Source organism: Haemorhous mexicanus, chromosome 2, assembly GCF_027477595.1.
Source record: "Haemorhous mexicanus isolate bHaeMex1 chromosome 2, bHaeMex1.pri, whole genome shotgun sequence".
Taxonomy (NCBI): domain Eukaryota; kingdom Metazoa; phylum Chordata; class Aves; order Passeriformes; family Fringillidae; genus Haemorhous; species Haemorhous mexicanus.
In genome coordinates this window covers 54766231-54790961 of record NC_082342.1, presented here as the reverse complement: position 1 = coordinate 54790961, position 24731 = coordinate 54766231, and the positions used below count along the sequence as shown (strand labels likewise).

The 24731-nt window shown below is 39.1% G+C and overlaps 1 protein-coding gene across 1 annotated transcript in view; it reads left to right on the top strand.

Moving 5' to 3' along the window:
- The window catches only part of CCDC169 (coiled-coil domain containing 169), a 36769-nt gene that overhangs the window by 3265 nt on the left and 8773 nt on the right, over positions 1–24731 (top strand). The window contains 7 exon segments of the mRNA XM_059840300.1: positions 2972–3363; positions 9332–9414; positions 9864–9974; positions 10071–10111; positions 23507–23547; positions 23549–23600; positions 23798–23851. Coding sequence (XP_059696283.1) covers positions 2972–3363; positions 9332–9414; positions 9864–9974; positions 10071–10111; positions 23507–23547; positions 23549–23600; positions 23798–23851 — 774 coding nt within the window.

The following is a 24731-nucleotide window of genomic DNA, read 5'->3' as shown; positions in this document are numbered from 1 at the left end:
CTTTTAAGGTGTTTAATGCCTTTACATATCATAAATACATATTTAAGTATAAAATTCTGTTTTCAGAACACATTGTGTTGTGACCAAGTTTTCTAACTGTTCTTACTAAAATTTTTGAACTCAACCCATTAAAAGCCTTAATGACAATGCCTTTAGCAGTATCCATATATCTAATTTTAACCAATTTATTTGGAATAAAGAAATGTAGGAAAATTCTTTAGTGTTGCAAGTGTTATTATGTTACTGCTCTGATTGTTAAAAATACTGAAGGTTCGAAGTTTTACACATTGTCCTGGTTTAGGGCAAATTTGGGAGAAAACCTCCAAAAGGGTTCCTTTAGAAAGCAGATTCTGGAGGAGCTGGGGCTCCTCCCCCAGCTGGTTCGGGAGAAGGTTTCCTTGGAGAAAAGTGGAAAAAAACCTGTTTATTTAACAGGCAAAGCATTCACCAGCACAAAAAATGAACAATACTAAACAATAAAACCTCTCGCTGCTCCAAAGAGATGACAAACGAAGAAAGTCCCCTTCGTGGGCTGTAGCTGGGCTCGCTCAGTTTATTATCAGTCTCTAGCACTGGAAATGCTGCGGTCCAGGCACAGCCTGGTGGGCCACAGGTGCAAGTTCCCAGTGCTCTTCAGTCCAGAGCAGGTTCAAACTTCAAAAAGAAAAAACACAGTCCAGGGAACTCCTCTGCCTCAACTAGCTAAAAACTAAAAACCACAGGAAAGCTCTCTCCTGCCATCTGTCTGTGCTGCAGACAACACAGTCCAGGAGCAGGATGCGGGGGAGCAAAGGCTGTCCCTGATAACAAGTTCCATTCTTCTCTCCCACGCTTCACTCTCGGAACCAGTCTTAAAGGTGCAAAACTTATGTCTGGGTTGAACAGATGAATGGGGATACAATTCAGCATTATAAAGTCACCCCAGAACAGACACTCACACAAGACCTCAGTCCACAAGACACTTTTCCTTTTCTCTCACCCCAGTTCCCAAACGATCAGGCGAAGCACCCAGTTAGACCTGCTGTGCTGTACCAACCCAGCCAGTGTGGTCTGTGCTCATCCTTATGTGCACAGTGACCTGGTTCCTGAGAGCTTACACGGTTGAGACACCTAGTAATCCCTGGGTGAGGGTGGGACCTGAAAGTATCCTGGAGAGGAGGTCAAATTAAAGTCTCCTGGGTCAGAAAGAGTATGCTGTGGGCAGGGATACAGCCCTCAGTTCCCCTGCGCCTTCTGTTCTTAGACTTCTGATTCCTGGTCTCTTCCTGAGCTTTCTGAATGTGCCCACCCATTGAGAACAATTCATCAGGCTGGTTACATTACTCTTGAAGCAGTTATTCACAAAAACTTGTAACAAGAAAAATGGTTACTGATTAAAACCTTTGCTGTTAATATTCAGTACAGTCAGTGAGTTATGAATGCTAACCTAGGTCCAAGTCATTACTTAAATCACTGGTTTGTTATGAAATGTGTTTTCAATATGAATCTTAAAAAGGTAGCATTCAGTAATACATGAAAGCAAAATGAGCAGCTAAATTTAAATGCAGTTACAGTGCAGCACTCTTCTAAATTTGTTTCTTGATTAAATTATATCAGAAAATTCTGAATTCAACCCACACCAAAAATGGTAATTCACTGATTAGCCGACAGCATAATTTATAACTTGAGACTCAAAAATCATCTCCTGCTCAAGAGGAGAAGTCTTGTATATCAGACAAGTGAAATTAAAATTACTTTTTCCTCTTTGAATCAATCTTCCCTCTCCATCCTACCGTTGTACTCCCATTCATTAGGTCCTGCTGGATTAGTGCCCTGCTGTTGCAGTATCGGTAAGGCATTAGATTGGGCAATTCCAATGTGACACACTCCCACTTTAGGATTACGATTCACAACATTTCAGGACTGTTTTGTGGATGGCAATACTGGTTTATGCTATGTCAAAGTAATGATAATATGTAACCCATATTTTAAACTTCTAAATTAGTGCCTCTGTTACCCAGCAAGTGGTAGGGCTATGGCATTTGGCTTGCCACTCATGCAACAGAATTACTTGAACTGAGAAAAACACACCCTTTCTAATAATATATCAGTAAAGGAAAATTGAAGTTCACCCCCTTCCTGGGAAAGTGAACAGATAGTTCCTTTAGTAAGCATTAAGTCTTGTGAAATGGTGAGTTGATCTACGGGTGCACTAATTGCTCCCAGTTTCACCCTGTCCCTTGCATCAAATCTGGTGCTTTCCTGTGCAGCTGGTAAGGCACTTCGGATCACCAACCAGCAGAAACTGTAAACATTAAACATTTTCCCTTATGTAAGTCTTCAATGTTTCAGGAGCTGTACTGGCTCACTGTAGAGTTGCACAAATGTCAAAAGCTGGCACTGAAGCAGCCAGAGAAGGTGACAGGAAGAACCTGACAGAGGTTATACCACTTGTACAGCAATAATCTGATTAACTCACGCCATAAAGATTTACCTTGAGAAACCCATGAACTGATGTGAAACTCCTTGTTTGAAAAATGCAACATCAAACATTTTTAATTGTCTTACATGGTCTCAATTGAGACCATGTAAGACAATTAAAGTATTTCCCAATATATACTGACTAACACCATTGACTTGATCAGTGATGATGATTAAAGCAGATTATTCTGGACTCTCCTGTCTCAAGTTAGGGTCTTACACACTGATTTGTAAATAGCACAGATCACAATTACCGAGAGTGCTAAAAGATGGGCTGGTCACGCTGTAGGCCAGGTTCCACCGCACTGTGCCTGCCTTCACATGTGGGTCACAGCATCTACTTAAAATCACGCTATTTCCCCTCCAGAAGAAACATTTTTAAAAATCTGCACACATTTGTGTTTCCCTAGGTCATGAAAAGCTCAGCACACAGTTCAGCCTACACAGTCGAAACTCTTAACTGGACCAAAGCTGTATCCTATTTCCCCCATCCGTTTCTGGTGCTGCCGAGCCACATGCTGGGCATTTCGCGGGACAGAGGACAGAACAGCCCGTCAAACGCGGGCCGTCACAGCAGCGGCGGGCGAGCGCTGCTGCGAACGCGGGCGGACGGGATGGGGCGGCGCGCGTCGAGGCCGGGGCAGGTGCTGGCGGTAGCGCCCGAGCCCGTCTCCCCTCTCTGCTCTTTCTGGGCAGCGGGAGAGCCGCGGGGACTGGAGGTGCCCGATCCGGGGCTGGGGTGGCCTCAGCGCGCCCCTCCCTCGGGCTCGCAGCCGTCACCCCGCGCAACGCCGGCGACGCGGGGGATGCGAGCGGGACGAGCGCCGGCGGCAATGGGGGAAGGCGGCGGGCGGCAGAGCCGGAGCGCTTGGCGCTGGAGCTGGGGCGGGAGAGGCAGAAGCAGTGAGTCCGGCGGGGGACGCGGCGAGGCCTGGCACGGCGGCGGCTCCGGGAGCGGCTCCGCAACACCGCCCGTGGGGCGCTCCCGCCGCCGCCCTGCGGCAAAATGGCGGCTGCCCCCGCGGGTACGGGAGCGGGCTGGGCCCGCGGTGTGCCCGGAGCCCCTCAGCGCGGCCCGGCCGTGCGGGGAGCGCCGCTCGCTCTGCTGGGCGCCAGGAAGGGCTGGCCCGAGGGATGCGAGTGGCACGGGGAGCACGAAGAAGCGGGATAAATCATGTCAGCCGAAAGGGAAGATAGGGCCGGCTGCCGTGGTTAACCGCAGTAGGCAGCTTAGCGCCACGCAGCCGCTCGCTCCCTCTCCACCCAGAGGGTGGGATAGGGAGAGAAGGAAGGAACGGTGAAAGAGAGAAAAATCGCGGGTTGAGACAAAGACACTTTAATAACTAAAAAGTAACAACAACAACAAAAGGGAAACAAACCCAAGAAAAGCAATTGCTGCAAAACCTCCAGGTGTTCACCACCAGTGGGACAATGCCTTTCCCGAGGCAAAGCAGTCCCAGCAAGTCCCAACACCTTAGTTTTTATTTCTGAATGTGACATGATTTAGTATGGGGTATCATTTTGGTCAGTGGGATCAGCTGTCCCGGCCATGTCCCGTCCCAACTAACTCCTTGAGCGCCTCCAGCCCTCTCAGTCATGGGCAGAAGGGAGGGCAGAAAAGGCTTTGACCCAGTGTAAACAATACTCGATGGTAACCAAAACATCACTGTGCTGTCAACAGTTTTCATCACAAATCTGAAACATAGTCCCATACCACCTACTATGGAGTGAATTATATGTGTCCAAGGCAAGCACTGGGCTGGGAAGCCACTTTGGGGGAAAGACAGAGAAGACTTTTACATGAGTGCATGCCTGGCTGGGGGAAGACAAATAAAATGGAGAATGAGATGTTTTTTATGCACACTTCTTTCTACAGTGTTGAGTTGATGTGGAAAACTGGATTTCACATGTCTCTAGGATCAGTAAATATCTCTGAGACCTCTAAGTGAGGTATGGTGTCTCTGCATGCAGTTTGCAGAGATGAGGATCTGTTCCTTTTAGCAGTCAGTCCCCTCCCTAAAGCAGCAGTTCCAGTGTTTCAGTGTTTCCCCTTGTTTCAGTGCTGTGATAATCGTTGATGCTCATGCCTGGTGGGATTGATTTTTTCCCCAGTTTGTTTAGGAAGCAACACGTTTTTCCCTGTGTTGAACAACATGATTGCCTTTTGAGTGTTAATAAATGGAAACAGGAAATGTCAGAAGCTCCTGTGCTGCCTTAATTCAGACCCTTGATATTTACATTTACATACTGTTTTCAAGCATTCTGTTCATACTGATTTTTCGCTTGAACAATGTTTCTTTCAGTGTCTGAGCTGCAGACCTCTTCAAACTAGTCCTGCAGTTGTGGACTTTATAAAATGTTCATTCATAAATGGAAAAAGAAAACCCAGTACTAACAGAGTCAAAATGTCACCTTATGTATTCAAAATGGCAAAAAAAGTAGCTTGGATATATTTGCACCAATGTGTAAGCAAATGACCATTTATAAATCTCCTGACTTAGTAGTGTCTCAGGGTAAAAAAATCAGTTATCCTCTGCATGCACCAGTTCTTTTACCTGACACATGATATTAATGATGATCAGGTAAAAAGTTGAGTTGTGGTGACTTACTTATGGATAAAAGCAAAATACATATTTAATAAAAACCTTTATGGTGCTGGCATGCCAGTAAAAGACTTTCAGCTCCAAGTGGGTTCTACAGCTATTTTCTTTGTGTGCAAATTGACAATATTATTATTGTCTGTTCCCCAGGAACTATTTATTCAGCTTAATTGCCAATGACCAGGCTTGTTAGACATCTCCATCTAAACCAGTGGCATGTGTAGTCAATGAATACAGAAAAGCTTTTTGAAGGTGTGATTCATCTGACCTACTTTGCCTGGCTGTTCCAGCATGAGATGACTCACACCCTAGGAGGTGCCAGTTTCTCTCCCTTGGGTAGAAAGCAAGCTGAGGATGAGTGGCTTGCAGATAGATGTCTGTATTCTTTCACTGCCATCTCACCCTTGTCTTTTTACTGGCATATCTGGTTGTTTTGCCAATTAGGCAGTTTGCTAACAGTCCACCTACAAGTCTCATTTATCAGTCCTGAAGAAGAGATTTCTACTTCACAGAGTAAATTGAATCATCCATGTCCATAAGGGGTCTGTTCCTAATGTACCTACTGATTCTCCAAGATTGTGGATGTAGTACTGTGAAATCTTTCGAATTTTTTTCTGACTGTAGTGAAAGTCAGCTCACATCTGGCGCTGTATTGTTGTGATCAAGATTCAGTGCACGTTTTGATCGGGAAATGTCATGGCAAATGTTTCTGGGAGAGAGAGAGAGATAAGGCATATAATACTGCAGTGCACTTCTTATTAGACAAAGAGGTCTTAAAGACATATATTTATGCATGTCAGCTACTTAGTAATGTTGATGGAATTGTATGTTACTTCGGCTTGTGAAATTTCATTTCCTGTGGCTTTCCTTGCCAGGAAAGCTGCAGCATTTTCCCAGCACACTGCTGACTCCTGCAAGTGTCAGGAGTCCGGAGTCAGGAGCTTTCAATACTGTGTGTGCTCTTCCATGTGGTGCCCCTGCACTGTGCAATATTGTTTCTGCTCTGTTCATAGATTCTGAAGGCATCTCTGCATTTTATCTTCTACAGGACTCGGTAAACATCTGCCATGTTATAGAGCTGATGCCCTAGAGCTGATGACTTGCCCTGAGCTTCTCCTGACTTTTCTCCTGAGTTTTCCTCTTCACTATAGAAAATCACTTTAGGCAGCCTCTTGCCTGATATATGTTCCAGATATCCAGACCTGGGTAGCAAAACGTGCAGGAGAATGGTTTTCGTCCTAAGTGGCTGCCATTGTCAAGTAAAATAACACCTGTAGACAGCCTTAAAAAGAAATGTAGCATTTTTTTCTCTTTTGTTATTTCAATCAGAGTCTTCTTATCTGAACTGCATATTTTTTTCTCATTTTCTTCACAAGAGCTTTTTTGTTATGCTTAGTATGCAAGGATGTGGTTAGGTTCTCATGATAACTTAAATGTGAGGTTTCAGGATTTACAGGCTTTCTTCTGTGATGACTGTAAATTGTCCATTGAAATGGAGAAGATTTATAGGCCTTGGATAGACTATTTATGTCTATGTGGGGTTGCAGGTAAAAAGTGCAATGCAGTCCCTCTAAACAAAGACCAAGTCTTAGGGCAGGTAGCCAGCTATACACAGCTGCATTAAATTCACACAAACACATACATGGCATGACCTTCACTTCCTATCACAGTTAGAAATAACTCCAGAAATGCTAAATTAACATTAAACCCCAGCAATACTTACCAAGCTGCTCAAAGTGATTTATTTCTACATCCCTTCTCTGTCTGGGCAGGGATTGCATTTTACTGAATATACACTGCCTAAAATAGAGTGGTTTCACCCTGGATGCATTAAATGAATAATAACAATTATATTTTTTAAAAAACTGGTTTCTGTTGCCACATGGAATAAAGATTTTCTGTCAGTGTAGCAATTACAGTGTGATACCTGACAATTTACCATTTTCGTACATATCAGAACAAAATGTAATTGGAATTTGGCTTCTAGTTTTGTTAGTGGTGCAGAAAGAATAATAAAATCTAATGAAAGAAATTTTGTATCTAGTCTTGGAACGGTAACAGAAATTGAAAACTGGAAACACTGGATTTAAAGAGCTTATTCTTCCTGTGTTTTCCCTCTGCATCTGAGCACTTAGTTAAGATTTCTTTGAAAATGAAAACAATTTCATTTTGATACAGCTCAGCTCTGGTTACAGCTTTGACTGTTTCTAATTTTCAGTGTTATTTCCTTTAAAAAACTCCCATTTTAGCACTCACTGTCATCATAATTTCCTCTTTTCCAAACTCTGAGAAGTTGATAGAAATCTGCTTTGCAGAAACCTTATCTATTTGTGTTAAAATGATAGCAGCAATGCAGTAAGATTTTGTCTTTCTTCTTCCTAACCATCTGCCTCTTTTATTTGGAGTGGGAGAAAACAGGCAGCAGCAATCAGATTTCCTTTGGTTTTCCTACATCTAAAGCTTTTTGAGTCATGATTCAAGGCTATCTTTGGCTGAGTTTCACCTAATCCTTTTTGTGTCTAGCAAGTTATCAGTACTGTAATTATTTTTTTGCCAATGTGCCCCCTGTCTTAATTAATTGTTGGAAAAGACAAAAAGAGCAATGAGCAAGGAGGGCTTGGAAGCCCCACCTCTCCCCTGCCATTCAAGATGTCTGTCCTGCTGTTCTCCAGTTTGTCTCTTTCACTGAAAACAAACTTGGCTTACCTTAAATTACTCTTCTTTATATTTCTTTGCAATTTCAGGTCTTCAGCCCTCCTTATTCCAAGCTTACCTATTCAATTCCCTATGAGCAGTTGGTTTGCTTCTGCAGCTTGCAGTTGAAAACTGTTGTTTCAAGCTATGAAAAAGAAGTGTCACCAACTGAATGTAGGCCCAAAGAGTGCAAGAGGTGATGCAATTTCTTAGTAATCAAGAGATTTGATTTTTCAGAGGTTAGATAATTATTTCTTAAAGACCATTTCTTGTGAACATATTCAGAAAATGAACATCTGTGTTGACAATGGCAGCTCTCCTTTAAACACTCCCTCCCCCCCAAATATTAGAAGCCTAATAATTTTCTCTCTTGCATGTTTTAAGGAACTAGGCTAAGGTTTCAAAGACACCAGTCATCATATTGGCATTTTAAAGCATTTCCCAAAGGGCCTTCTTTGTAGAGTTTGTGTACTCGGTTCTTTTGGAATATCTTAATTTGGGCACTGAAAAATTGAGGTACCCAAGAACCATTGGCTGTTTTTTTGAAATGTTGGCTTTCCAAACTTAGCTTTAAAGAACAAAACCACAAATTGCCTCTGCACTTCTGTGCATTTTGTTTTTTGCTTGCACCTATCCTGGTGTGGTCTGATTTCCTGAGACCTCACAGGCAGGAGCATTTCTCCATAGACACCTCCTCAGAGAACCAGGCTGTTAGCATGATTATGGTCAATAAATTATCAGTAATGTCCTCTTGATTTGATCAAGATCATAGAGTACATTGTAAGACACTAAACTACAATGTGGCCACTTTGAAGGATGAGAGTCACCCAGCACCTTGTCTGAAGCATGCCAGGTGTGTTGTACTCTTGTCAAAGTCCCCTGCTACCTTCTGCTTCTGATCATACCTTCCAAGGCAGAAAGAGCCTGGTTTTCATCATACCTGTCAGCTTTCTGGTTGACCAGTATACAGGATGGGCAAAAATATATTTTCCAAAAAAAAATGGTGGGTTGAGGTCCTGTATTTTTTTTTAACACTCATCTTACTTTAATTACTCACTTTCTTTTCTGACAGTTGTAAAACATCGTTTTGTTTTGATTGGATTTAATATGGATTCAATTTAGGAAATGACTATTAATCATTGAGCAGTAAGTCAAAATGAAGAACTAATTCAGAATTTCAAAACGCACATCTCTCAGGTGTATTCTTGTTTTAAAAAACATACTTGTTGAGCATCTTCTTTTAGATGAAAATCTAGGGTCACTGTCCCCTCTACATTTTTTAAATTCTGATAGATGGCTAGAAAATTATTATATTTTAGGAAATGTCTATCTTGGGTTTTTGTGGAAGTAGTTTTATTCGCAAAGTAGAAATGCATCATTGTTTTAAAAGCACTGTAGTAACCATTTTTCAATACATTTAAGAATGGACAGTCTAACTACATAGAAATGATCAATAGATCTGAATCTTCTGAATCAATTTTCTGAATATATATTTGATCTGATTTCAATAATAGGACTAGTGCAAGAGCCAATTATTGACTCGTGTAGCAATTTATTGACTTCTTTTAATACCTCAGGCAGATGCTTGAAAGCTCAATATTTGAACTGAGAAACACTGTAACAGAACTGGAAAAAGGCCTTAACAGTATTGAAAATGAAGGTAAGTGAATTACAACAATCTTTCTAATTGATTGGGAAACACAGATAAATAATTATTATAGGAAGGACCTACAGGGACTCAAATTTTTATTTAGAAATTTAAATTTTTGTTTTTCAAACATGACTATTATAACTGTGGTGATTCAGATGTGAAATTAAGAAATAGTACTTGTGGCCACACTAGCTTTTTTTGTTTAATTATTAATGAAACTATGAATAATATAAATTCACAGAGTTGGTTAATATTCTGACCACAGTAAGCCTAGTGAAAATTTCCCTTGATTTATATTTTCAAGCTCTTTTATATGCAAAGATGCTTATTATGAGGATTACTAAGTGAAGACTTTAACAGTCTCCAGTTAGTTAAAAGGAACAGATTTAAAAATGCTTTTGCTTAAAATGACATGAACTAATCTGGGAAATATAACAATTCTGTATTTGTTCTTTAAGATAATGAATGGAAAACCAGATATGAGAGACACGTAGAATTGAACAAACAGCTGGAAAGGCAAATTAATATTCTTCGAAATAAGGTGGAGCTTTTGTGTGGAAAACCAGCAGGTAGAAATGGGTATTTGTAACTTTTTCAATAGAATTAGTGATGATTAGAGATGTTGAAATTATATCAACAGCTCACAATTTTCTGCTTATTTGTAGATAAACTGTCCCTTGTTTGCACCTTTGATAAAATGCCTGCGGTAAGTACTGTGACATTTAGTTGGCTTAACAACAAATCACAGTCTAGTTGGAAAACTCATATAGTAATTTTTTTTCATGATAAAAAATAGCAGCAGTCTGGTCTAGAAGAAAAAACAATCAGTTCTGCTTACGTTTTTATTGTTTCATATATGCAATTGCTTATAAAATATTGAGTAAAATCCTTATGTAGGAAATACATAAAACCTGAATATTGGGAAGAGTTATGTAGGGAAATTTTTATAAGGTTTTATAAAACTTTATAAAAAGGGAAGGTTTTATAATTGAATCTGCAGTAAGGCTTGCAAGATGGAGTAGCTGGGCTAGATCTATGAATAAATGGGAAAACATAAAACCTCATGGAATCATTTAATCTTTGACCACTCTCAAAGTAAAAGATGTGTTCAGTTGTGACCAAATGGAGTTCCAGCTGTTTCAGTCTTGTCCTATCACTGGGCACTGTTGAGAAGAGCCTGGCTGCTGCTTCTTCATTCCTTCCCATCACAAATTTATACACATTGATAAGAACTCCTGGGCCTTCTCATCCCCAGGCTGAACAGTTGCAGATCTCTCAGCCTTTCCTCATCTGTCAGGTGCTCTGGTCTCTTTATCATCTTCATAGCCCTGTGTTGGACTTGCTCCAAGAAGTCCATATCATTCTTGTACTGAAGAGTCAAGAACTGGACCCAGCACTGCCACTACATCTCACGAGTGCTAAGGATAAGGGTCAGATTTCCTCCTTTACTTGCTGGTGACATCTTCTTAATGCAGCCCTGGCAGCCACAGGCCACCCTTGCAGCAGGAGTGCACTGATTTCTTGGGGTGGCCTTGCTCACCAGGACCCCAAAGACATCGTCTCCCAGGCTGCTTCCCAGCCAGTCAGCTCCAGCATATACTGGTGTCTAGGATTATTTCTTCCCCAGGGGCAGGACTGCATTTACACTCCACATGATTCCTCTCTGCCAGTTTCTGCAGCTTCTTGAAGCTCCTCTGCATGGCAACACAATCCTCTGTTGTATCAGTCAATAATCCCTGTTTTGTATTAACTGTGATAACCTAGGTGAATAGTTGGAGTAACATTTTGCATAATATAGTTACAGGAAAAGTCCTCATTTTGCATTAAGTTTTTGCATCACTGAAGGAAGTATCTGTTTTCATTTTTTAAATTTTATTCTGTAATGCACTTATACTTCATATCTTTTATTTCAACACAGCATAAAATATTTTTTCTGCAATCTTGAGGAGAAAATGCCAAGGAAAAAAACCCAGCAAATATTATGGCTATTTTGTCTTCTAAGGTAGTAAATGAAGTAAACTAATCATTGTAGATTCAGACCTGCTTTTCCCATAGTCTGTTATCTGCTGAAATATTTGATAACATTTCTGTTTCTTACCCACTTTTAGAAATAGGGAAGGTAGATAAAGATGTGATAATGCCTTGGAACACATTGTGATAATGAACATTATGAAGCAGGGCTGTTGTGATTTTATTCTTGTTACTTATACTTACAGAAGTGTTACCATCTGACTTTTTTGGTACTTCAGAATCTGAAGATTGTTGGGAGTTTAGTGACCCTAGAGGAGGCTGCATGCTCTGTTAGTGGGAAGGATAATCATCTATTGTAAACAGGGTGTGAATAATAAACTGCTTTTTCTGATCTGATTCATGGCTTTCAAGCAGTCAACATTTTTGCCAGTTTTAGTGTTGTCCTAGAGACCATGGTGCTTTGTAGGTAGGCAAGATTTTTTTCTTTATCAGCCAATTAAAAAGAGAACAGAATCTTCCCCATCCCACTTTCCTGGTTCACTGAGCTCATCTGATAATACAGCTGGGATTATGTTCAAAGAAAAGTCTCGAAGACAGAACACTGATCTATAAAATTTACAGCAGAATCTGCTTTGGATGATATTATTCCTGTCAGCCTGTAAAGCACAGACTGGCATGCATAGTTACAGTATCACAAGTACTTATTTCTGTCCAATTGCCAGTACTCTCTTAACCAATCCAATTACACTTTGCCAGGCACTCCAGGAGGCATTACCAGAGGGATAATCTCCTTTCCCACCAACCCAGTACATTTCTAATCCCTGCTATGCACTGCATTGCCTGCTCCCCAATGAGCTGTGGTTCTTAGAGGTTTGATTACTGTTCCCATAAAGGGAAGCATGGCAGCCCAACTGAAAGGTTCATCCTGCCAGAAGGAGTCTAGAAGAGAGCTTGAGGAGTCCTAGGCTCACTTAGTGAAGCCTGGGAAAGTCTGGAGCGCATGTGCTAGGCCATGCAGTTTCAAGTCCTTACTTAATTCTTCCACCTTAGTTAATAAATCCTCCTGTTTGCTAATCAGAAAGGGAAGTGCTTTAAGGATTCAATGAAATGTTTCATTTCTTTTCTTGTTTTGATTTTGGGAGATGGAAAGAGCAGAAAAATATTAAGGTATTATGTAGGCTTTGCTGTTTTTTGATTTGGTTTTAGTTTTTTTTTAAAACTGAAGCCATTAGAAAAGTAAGTGTTTATTTACAGATACTCTTGGAGAATGAAGAGCTGCTCTGCTTTATATATAAAATTTTAGAAGATAAAACATTGTTTAGAATACACAGATAATTTTTTGTGGTGTTTGAGCATTTAGGCTTCTTAAAGTTCTTTTGGGGTTTTTGAGGGTTGCTCAGTGGATTAAGGGAGAATATTTAGCTTCTTCACAGATGAGAATAAAGAGCAGATGTGAGTGGTAGAAAAACCAAGAGTTTTCAGCCAGTCATCAATATACATTTGTTCAAAGAAGAAATGCTGAGAGTGGATATATAAAGCATGGTGTGTGTGTGTGTAAAATCAAAAGTACACTGTGATATTCAGCTTTCAACATAGCAGTTGCATATGAATTGGAAATATATTCCTATATGAAAATATACTTCCTAAGTGTATTGCATAGGAAAGATTTCTTCACTGAAAGGCTTGTCAAGCACTGGAACAGGTTGCCCAGGAAAGTGGTTGAGTCACCATCCCTGCAGATATTTAAGAGACAAGTATTGTGGTGCTTGGCAACATGGATTAGTGGTAGACTTGGCACTGCTGGGTTCATGGTTGGACTTGAGGATCCCAAAAAAGTTGATTTTGTGATTGTGTGAAGCCCTGTGGAAAGACTGAAAAGTGGTACATTCAGCAAGGTGATACAATTCCTGCAATGTGGCAACAGTAGACAGTAGATTTTCAGTAGATTTTGTTTTGAACAGTGTATTTAGAAAATTGAATATTATTTTCAAGTATTTATAACCTGTCTTCCCAAGAAACTTAGAATTATAGTTAGGGATATTAGAAGGACCTCTAACAATTCTTAATTTATTAAACAGTTTCAGCTGTATTTAACAGAGGAGTTATCTCAAAGATGCTAAAGAGATTTAGCTCACTCAAGCTAGTTATTTAAGGTCCTATTATAGTGAATAGAGGGAGTAAAACATGTTTATAGACTAATTCAACCTCTTTAGATATAGGTAGTGTAAAATATTTTCTTAATATAAAGCACTACAGGCAAAATAAAAAAAAAAAGATATTAGTCATCAGGGACCTGGCAGTCAGCAAGCTATAAAAACCTGAATGAAAGAGAAGAATACAAATGCAAATTCTGGAGTGATGAACAAGGAAGCACAGAGGATTTTCTGTGTTGAAAAATTGCAGTAATTGTTGCAGATGGCTTGCACTATTTTTGCTTTAGAATTAGAATTGTACTGAAGGATAATTTCTTTCTATTAAAAACACCCCTACACCATTTATATATACAGTTATTATTCTGAAGTCCTTATACTGATATGAGGTAATCCTTTTCTTTTTTTGATTCAGAAAAATTATGTAGATGTCATGTAGCAATAAATGCTGAATCAATACCTTGAACACAGAAATTCTTACTGCCAGAGTCTAGAAAATATTTTTTGTGTACTGAGGGCAGGTTAAAAATAAAAGTGACAAGCACAAGGGAGTTCCAACAGTGAAAAGTGTTTAATCAGTAATTTCCTTTATGTCCCAATTAAAAATACAAATGTCATATAGTACTTCAGAAATAATTACAAAAGGAATGCATTCTCTCTTAAGTATAACAAGATGTGAATTTTACTTGAATTTTAAATATGCTGCTTTCATTTGTTTGCATTTTTTCATAAAATGAGTTTTGGTAAAATACATGTTCTCTGCTAAGCATAATTTCCCATATAAACAGAAAGAAAACTATCCCTTTCTCTCTCACCATTTCTGCAGGTACGAATCCCTAGATAGCAGATTTAGTATGCAAATACTGAAAAGCACACTGCGAAATCAGTTCAGAAGAGCACACTCCTGATAGCATTGCCTTAGCAACGCTCTAGTTAAGATTAGCCCAGGAACCAGGGCTTCTGGGATAAATCACCATTTTTTCATAATGTCCAGCACCACAGAGGAGAAAATTCTGACATTAAGGGCCAGATACTTGCTATGCAAAGCTTCCTTTTTATAAGGACAGTGACCACAGAGCTGATAGACTCACACAACCACCTCGGAGTTTTTGCTGTCAGTTTTAAACTATAAGCAGAATATGTGGCAGTGTCACTCTGGAGACATACATGATTGCAATATGACAGGAAGGGAATCTTGGGTTTGTGAAAACATGCAGTGAAGACTTTGTATTTCAGTAGGCGTTGATAACTGCCTGTAGGGAACATCAGCACTTATAATGTCATAGGAAATGTTGACAAATTCTTCTAGCAAGTGACTCTTAAATGAACCTCGTTGCTCTTCCTGGGTTAAGCCATGAGTAGCTCTATGGAAAGAAGAAATCTGGTATCCTAGCTTTTCATGAAACTTGGAAGTATTTTGGAGAAAGGTCTGTCTCTGGTCTGACCGCCCTAAGCTGTTATCCTGCCTCCTCACAGACTTCCCCTTCTTACTCCTTTCATTTGACCTTCAAATATATATTTCAAATACCTCCAAGAGACCTTTTTTCTTTTCCTTGTCAAGTTGTCATTAGTTGTTCCTCCTGGTGGCCTTGCTCCAACCAGGAGATTGTTTTAGTCAAATCACTTTGTGGTGTGCCCAGAGGCAGAATACACTTTGTGTTTCAAAGAAAGCAATCAGAGAAAAATCTTGGAGTCAAGTGACATTCCTGTTTGTCTGTTCTCAAGAATTCCTCAGTTCCTTTTTCTATCAATCTGAACCACAGCGCTGGAGGTCTCCGTTTTAACTTCCCCTGCCCAAGTCAGCGCATAATCCCTGCGAGCACTGGGTCTGGTTTGGAATCTAAGGATGATGCTGACCACAAGGGGGCACTTGGCATTTAGGCAAGTGCAAGGAGCCTTTCCCCGCCTGTGCTGATGCTTTTACAGAATCCAAGTGCACGTTGCATGGAGAAATATGCTAGGCTAAATAATTTTGAGGTATAAGTTTTTGGTTTTTTTTCCGGATGTATGACTCGTGAACTTATTGATACCAATCTAAAATCAATTTCCATTTCAGTAAAACTAAAGATGTATTATTTGGTTTTGCTCCTAATGAGTTTGAAATGATATGTAAAGGCTGCTTGTGTTGCTTTTTTTAAAGCAAAACTGACAGATTGCTTTTGTTCTAAATCATGGAGAAAAATTAAAGAGAAAGCACATTGCCATAAGGATCATTAGTCTGCATGAGCACAGCTCTGATGAAAACAAGTTTTAGCTGCTTGATGATGCCATGGATTTTTCACCTTGTCTGTTGTGAAATGATTGTTAGAAATTGTCACCTCTGTTGCCACTGAGATCAGGGCAAGGAAGAATCCAGAATGAGAGCAACTTGTGTGGGTGGCCTTAAAATTCACTTGCAGTATCCTTCCATATAATTTCATTTTCTTGCAATTTAAAGACAAATGTGTATCTTCAGGCAAGTGAAAGGAAAACAGTGGGAAAAAAGAAACTGGAGAATGGTGTTTCCTTTGTAAAACTCTGGACTTGGTCATTGCTAGACAGAAGATTAATGTGTCTGTGCTCTGAGAGTGAATCATGCTAAACACCACAAAATTCTGTTATATAAAGGAAGTATTCATTTAAAATCTCAGTGTGTCTTTTAGCTTTTTACTAGCTTGCTCAGAGTGGTTTGACATGGATGATGTATTGAAAACTAAGGATCTTAAATTTGGGTTAAGTGCCTTAGTCAGCTTATGTCTTCTTTTCAGGCATACAATGTCCCACTATTCATAACTTACTAGAAGAATCTGTAATGAATCTATCTTAAAAAAAAAAGATCAGGATTCAATTAAACTACTTCTAAAAAGCTTTTCCAGAACTTATCATACTGGTTCATCCTGGAGTTTTGCAGACAATTTTTCATTCTGGAGGAAATCTGAATAGTTTGGAAGCTGCTTCTGGTTCTCTTGAGCTCTCACTGGTCCTTTCTTTGTTTTCAGACTTTTTCACGATGTAAGAACTCTGCTACAAGTCGCTATTACTGTATGCCTTAAGTTCTGTTTTCTGTGAACTTTAGTGTTGTTTTACTGTATGAAGTACTAAGCTGATTATACAACCATGATCAGCAGAGAATTGAATCTGTTTTGGTGAGGTTTCTTTCTGCAGGCTTCCCACAGAATTCAGGAAAGGCAAATCCAGCTCTTAATGATTTGGCTGCATTGATATGCTGTTGTTTCTCACTTCTTGATCTGTATTGATGTACAGCAGCTAAAACCTTCAAATAAACAAGGACTCTGCTAGTTCCCCAATAACTGCCTTGAAAGTAGGATTGGGAGATAACTTACAATCTGTCCTGGCTAAAGTAGACCTCTAGAACCTCTATGAAGTTTTATCCTTTAAAGTTTCTTCGTGTCTGGATTTGAAATTGCATTTTGGGGACTTGGAGACATCTTTTAGTTGAGTAGGAACATCTGTGTCACAAGATTTCCACAAGAACTTCAGTATGCCATACTGAGCTCTGTGTCATCAATTAGGTTCTTGGATGCAGGAATAGAAGTTCTCAGGCTGGGTTAGCTGAGTAAATTTAATAGGTATTAGCTGTGAGAAAGGCAGCTAGATTGGGATCCAAACAGATTACATATCAGAGATGGAAAACCAATAGGAAGTTGTTAAAAAGAAGAAATAGAAGAAATAGAAGAAAAATCCAAGAAGTGTGCATAAAATCCTGCCTTCACTTCAGAAATAGACATGACCTTTCAGCCTTTTTCACTTTTTCCATCTGCTTTCATGCAAATATTTGTATTTCTGACTCATTGACAGCCTGACTTCAAAAATTGCATCAGCACTAGTAAAGTATGATGGTGGCAAGGGCATTCTCAGGCTATGAGGTATGAGAATTCAAGCTCTTGGGGAATCAGAGGAATAAAATGTAACTCAACTACTTTATTTCTGGGTTAAATTTTAGGCTGTTAGATAGAAGAGGCTTTCTTCCCCAGGTAATATGTGTTGAACATCCTTGCCAGGTTGTACCCTGTTAGAGGGATGACCACTGGAAAGCCTTTTATTGATACTTCATGAAGGCTTTCAGCAGCAAACCAGGCAGCTCGATTCAGCTTGGTCATATGGGCAGTCACAACAGCAACAGCTCAGATGCTTCCCTGTTATTTGACAAAAGCAGATGTGAAGAATGTAAGACATTACATAGACTGCTTTTTTAGCACTAAGATGTTAAATTCTGCCTGAAGTGCAATTGCAGCTCCAGTCCTGCTTTGATTTTGGGCTTCACTTTGCAATCTGTAAATTTTGAATAATTTATGGCTTGCTTATTTCACAAGGGATTTGTAATCGTGGATTTATTACAATTTATGAGGTGGTTTTATTACAATTTATGAGGTAACTGTGTACTCTTAGTCACATTATCAACCTATTTCCGTCTGCTTGCTCATCAAAAGCAGTGTAGTGCACAGTTTGTTTGCTTGCATTTGGATAACATCCTTGCTCCAGAGCTGAATGAATGCCCAGGCATCTGCAGTGGACCAGCTGCATTGGCAGCAAAAAATAGACAGTGCTTCTGAAAGGACTAATGAAAAAAGATCTAAAAGTAGTTTACTTTGTAAGTGAAAGAACTCAAAGAAATTAGATGAGTGCCATCACTGAGGAGATACCAAATTGCTCTGTTGTAAGTAACAGCTGCAACACCAAGTCTTGCTGTCTTATATAACAATGATGGACAATCTAGTAAAGAAATAAATAGTGTGTTGTGGATTTACATAGAACAAATCTGGAGAGAAGCATGAACTTTTGTATTTACTGTATTTGAGCTTACTGTGGTGATACAAAATATGTAGTAGGGGGGTACAAAAGATTTTGTACAAATTATTCTGTCACATGGTTATAATCTTTAATGTGCACTAAGGTCAAGAAGGCAAAAAAAATTAGTTTCCTAGTTCAGCAGTGCTGAGATCTACTCTGTCTTGTTTAATTCTGTAGATACACTGATGTTTGAAATGAAATAGCACATGACCCTAGTGGAATTAAGCCAAATCTTCTCTTTAATCTGCAGCTTACTTTTTCTCCTTGAATTGGCCAACATTGCCTGAATTGACTGTAGGAGCCTTCTGTATTTGGACAAAGATTTTATCTGCATCCAAGGCACTTCTGCTTTAATTAGGAAAAAAACCTGCAACTACTCCTCAATTCTTTTCATGTCTCCAGTATGCCTGTTGTAGCAGATTAAAGTTAATAATGGTTGAATCAGGGGCAAAATACTCCTCAAAGATACAACTCTTCTGTATCTCTTTTTTTTCTTTTGAACAATGGGAGGGGTTATTCTCTCTTGAAACGTGTTTTAAAAGTACTGTGCCTTTCACCATGCTCCTGCAAAATCTTGATTTTAATAGAAATTATCCCTAGGGAAATCTTCAGGGAACCCAGAATTTTTTAAATGAAAAATAAAATTCGGAGCCAAAAAGTAACATGTTATGCAGAAAATTATGCAAAAGAATAAAACTTGCAATAATCTGCGGATGCTAGAAAAGACTGGAGACTTAAAACAGGCAGATGTAATTTTTTTACCAGCAGCAAACATTCATAAACTCTCTGAGAAATAAACCATTTATGGATACTGGCCTTCTGGATCTGAGACTAGCATCATAAAAAGGGAAAAATTTATGGAAAAAGAAGGGAAAATATTTTGAGAATTGTTATCTTGTTTCAGTGTTTACCAGAAAAATCTGGTACACAAAGGTCTAGCAAAGTGTTAAGATCATGGGAGGAAATAAATTATTATTAAGGGAATGGTCAAGTAATCAGTATAGAAAGGAAAGGATTCATCTATTTTGACTAAGGAGGTGCTTGTGTTAGAAATAAAAAAAAAATTTAAAAAAATTTCGAAACCAGATACTTATTTTACACAGGGGATCTGAGCAAACAAATGGAAGAACCCGACTGACTAGGAATGTAATAGCATTGATAGCAAAAGCATGAAGGGATAACAAGTATTAAAGGTATACACTTGCCAGGAAAGAACAAAACAGAGATAGATGTGGTATGTAACAGATGTGAGTGACTTTGACAATAATGTTGTTGATTCTTTCTTCATCAGCTGTTTGGATGAATTAATCTTGAGGACGGATTGCAAAACAAAGTTTAGTCACAACAGTACTGGGAAGTAATACTGGAATGAGCATTGAACAATATGACTCTCTTAAATATTAGGAGACAAATACTTTTATGGTAATTAAAAAAATACTTTGCTTTTCTATATGTAGCTGCCTACCTCTTTGCTAGATCTTTTAATTCCTACTATTTGCAGTTACAGGTCTTATTAATACAGTCAGCTAAGAAAAGAGATTTGCATCTAGATTTATTTGGTTGGCATCTTCAGTAGAATAATTGTGTGAGCAAAGAGTCTTGAAGATGTTTCAGTGCACAGTAGCCCGTTACTGCTCCAGGAGGATATGTCTTGTGTAACCCATGTGTCATATCTGCAACACATGAATGTCTTGGACTCTATTCAGACGGAACAATTCAGATAGAACTGAGCTGAATGAATCACTGCACATCATTGATGGTCTTCACTCTGACTCTTAGTGGGAGTTCAGTTCACATTTGCACACTCAAATGTAGATACCTCACCTCAGACTGAATCCATCCAGTCAAGTATACATATAAATATATTATTTGGATGGATGAATATGGTTATAATATTATTAGACTACTGATAGAAATTGTATTGTATGTTATTGTATGTATTGTAAAAAAAGACCAAAAACCAAAAACCAACTTTATTGTAAATAAAGACCAAAAACTAATAATGATGAGGCACAAAACTCAATGGATAATTAGCACCTTTTATCAGAAAATAATAGATAAAAGGGACACAATGCTATTTTAGATTTTTAAGATCTACCAGAACATTGCAGAAAAGCCAGTCAAAAAAACCTGTCAGATCAAGTGATCATGAATTCATTCACTTTAAACTAAACATGTACATATTGCTTAAATTTTAAGTAAAGGCAGAAACAATAAAATGCAGGAAAGGAAAAAATAGGTAATGTCAGCAAGTGCTTGGAAGAAGAAATGACAATAACTAAATCCTAAGAAAAACTCAAAGAGCTGGATATGCTTAAAATGAGGGAAATGGGCAATCCATATCTCAGGATTCTGAAAGAACTGGCTTGTCACATCACTGATATGATAGCAAGTGGTTCTAATAAATGTGCACATTGTGTGCACTGGAGAAAAGTACTTTTTTTCAGGTTAAGAGAGGAATAGTTGTTGTAAAATGAAATTGAAGTATGGATTTATTAAAAGGGGCTCATGTTGGGAAAACCTGTTGACATTCTGTGATAAAGCAATATATTTGTTGTCACAATAAATATAGTAATCTTGTTCACTGTGACCTCTGATAAAGATATCATGTCGCATGGGAAGTGACTGATTAATTTGGAGAAAATGAAAATGAATAGATTTGTTAGAGGAGTAAAGAGCTGGCAAATGGAACATGATAGCAGTGATTAGTGAAGGAGTCTGCTGGGAGAGTACAAGCAGAGGTCTTCCAGGACCAGGTTTAAGATGAACCTTAATATTTAATGCATGACCTTGATACATACAGTAGAATTAGATAGTGATATCTCTCTCCTGAAACCAATTATATAATATAATTGGGATCTGGATGTGGTTTAGAAAAAGAAAGACAGTGAAGACTAGATTATTAAAAATGTGAGTAAAATTTAATAGTGTAGACCAAAGGATTTAGTAAAGAGAAAAGAAATTATGTTATGAATTTAGAACTGATAGAACTGCAGAGGAGCATCTGGGTATTCTAGCTGATGCCTTGTAGACTGTGAGCCAATATTGTGCAGCTGTGCAAAAGGAAAATGCAATCCTAAAATTTATATAGGTAAAGAAGTATCACTGATTGTTCAAGGCAGTGAGATGGCTTTTGGAGTACTGTAAAATGTAGGCCAGTTCTGTTCTCTAGCCATAAGAAGGCTGAGCTCCAGCCTGGTGTACAAGGGGATTACTAGGATGAAAGGACAGCCTAGTGTGTGAAGAATAATTTCTGCAAGTTCGGCTCAATCATCCTAGTAAAATGAATGTGGAAAAAAGATGCTCATGTCTTCAATCTGTACATGCTGGGGAGAAACAGAAGGGAGGAAGAAGAACAGTTATTTAAAACACATTTAAGTGCAAGAACAAACAGGTGTAAACCAACCTTGAATAATAATAGACTAAGGGAATGATTTCAGTTGGAAGGGACATTAAAGACCTATTAGTTCCAATCCCCATGCCATGGACAGGGACACCTTACACTAGATTGTCTTGCTCAGAGTCCCATCCAACCCTGAAGACCTCCAGGGATGGGGCATACACTTCTCTGGGCAACCTGTACCTGTGCCTCACCACCCTTGCAGTAAAAAATGTCATCCTAATAGCTAATCTAAACCTGTTCTCTTGCAGTTTAAAGCCATTAACCCTTGTCCTGTCTCTACATACCTTCATAAAAAGTTCCTCTCTGGCTCTCTTATAGGCCCTCTTCAGGTACTGGAAGGTGCTGTAAGGTCTCCCCAGACCCTTCTCTTGTCCAGGCTGAACAACCCCAAGTATCTCAGCCTGTCTTCAGAGGAGAGGTGCTCCAGGCCTGTGATTTTTGTGGTCCTTCTTTGGTCCTTCTCTGCTGCAACAAGTCCAGATCCTTATCTTGGGGACCGCAGAGTTAGATGGAGTACTCCAGGTGGGGTCTCAAGAGAGCAGAGCAGAGGAGGGAAATCACTTCCCTCGGCCTATTTGCCACAATTTTAATGAGCCCAGGAAACTGCTGCCTTTCTGGACTGCAAACCACATTGCCAGATCATGCCAAGATTTTCATCTACCAACATCCCAAGTCCTCCTTCTAAAGACCGCTCTCAATCCATTCTCAAGAAAGGATGCACGTTCACCCTAGACTTTCTATTATCACTAACATACCTATAGAAACTTTACTTGTTGCCCTTGACACCTCTGGCTGTGTTTAATTCTGTCAGGGCTGTAGCTTTCCTAAACTGATCCCTGACTGTTCAAACAATCCCTGTATTCCTCCCAGGCTACCAGTCTACATTTCTAGGCTTCCTCTAGGCTCTCTAGGCTTTCTCTAGGCTTCCTCTGTGTGATGGAATTTGTTCAGGAGCTACTTATTCATCCACACAGGCCTCCTGGCATGTTTGCCCAAATTCTTCTTTATTGTAATACAGTGTTCCTGAATTTGGAGGACGAAACTCATACAATTATGTCTCTACTGGATGGAATTGATCAAATTATGAATGGGATTATGAAAAGCAATTCCTTGTGTTAGTAGTAGAAGAGGACCTGCTTGGGTCCTCCCAAGTGAGGGCGTGTGTTTTAATTCCATTACAAAACGAGCAAAGATTTGGCCAGTGCCAGTTTTTGGTTAAAAATGAACTCTACTGATGTTGCTCATTCCTATTGCAGACAACGTAGATGGCTGCATGCCTAAGACAATCTCCCCACAAAGTATTGCTTTCTAGCCAAATTGGTATGAGTTACCTTTGCTGTCCCATGTGGTTCTTCAACCAGCCCAGCAGCTCTCTCAGAAAGTAGCATAAAAATGAATGTGCTGTTAAGGTATGGAATCTTCTTCCTACAAAAAAAGAACCATCAAGGGAATTTTACTTAGAGCAAAGGAGCAATTCTGACTGGTCACCACAAGGTGAATTTGCTTGTGGTGACCAGTCAGATGCCAAGGAGCAGCAGTGTGGAATATGTACCTGCATCATTTTAACGCAGTGGAAATGTGTAATGCATAACTAGCAATTGTAGCATGTGGTTAATTGCTTTTGCCTCTGCAGTGTGCCGGCTAGAACCATGAAAACAAAAAAATGCACAGGAACCAAAGAGAATGACAGATATCATAATGCTTGAAGAATAAGGACTATGGTGATGACATCTTTATAGAGAATGGAAATAGATGTAAAACACTGTTTTATTTGCCACAACCACAGGATTCCTTAAAGGAGGTTCTTAAACAGCTAGAAGAAGAGAAGTCTCCAGAACCAGCTAAAGGACTATGACCTTAGACTGGAACGAGAAGCAAAGGTTTGTAATCACTCTATCCCTCTAGACTGTAAAAGCTGTTGTCGTGTGGCCAACAGATTGTCTGTGGAACACACTATAGAATAGTTCCAAAAAAATGTGCCACTGAAAAAAGGCTCTGCTGTATATCTGAATCTTCTGTATGATTCAGATTTTAAAATTTGTGCTTAATGATAGCCTATATCTCATTTTAACTGTAGGCTTACCACAAAGTTAATGATGAGCGGCACTTGTACCTCTCAGAGATCTTACAGGTAAGAAACGTGTGACTCAGTAACTTTAATGCTTTCTTAATATCACAACAGTATCTGCAATGCCATTAGATCAGGTTATTTTATTACTTCATTTGTATACCAAATATCTTACAAAAGCTGATTTTGAAAAATTTTAAGAGCCATAAATTGAAAGCTCATGCAGTTTATTTATTTTAAATACTTTTTTTTGCTTTTGTATCGATTGGAGTTTCAGTGTTCCCCAGCATAGTAAAGTGCCCATAACTGAGGAAACTGAAGCAATTTTCTGATGCTTGGCCATCCATTAGTCACAAGACTGCTATGCAGTTGAACAGAAGAGAAGTGAATTGTCAGCAGTAGTGACAGCCACTTTAAGTAGTAATTCCTCCTTTTCATATGTCTCCTTTTTTCTTTTAAAGATAAACTATCCAACCAGTTCAGAATTAAATACAACATATATTTCCATTGACTTTATAAAGCAGGGATAAAAAACCTTGCTTTGGTGAAATCACAGGTTAAATTTTATTGATGCAAATTATGTAATACATGAAATTTTATACTACAAACTGGAGAAACCTGTAAAGAAATCTGTAAAGATTGATAGTACTTATTATTCTAGAAAAGCTCTAAATTCCTAAATAATGTAAAAGTAATAGCTTAGTGTGATATTCAAGAACTGCTGCCACTGAGTCCCTTTCATAGCTAACTGGGGTAAAAGCCTGTAATTAGCATGTGTTTGCACAGTGGGCAACTGATTCCCTTACATGGTTCATTGCTACTTTGGGAAATCTAAAATAATTGCTTAAATGAACTTTCCAGCATGAAACCAAGAAAAAGCCTGGGAAATGCTCATGATAACTGTTAATATTTTTACATTAGCAGTGAAACTGAGAACTTCTGG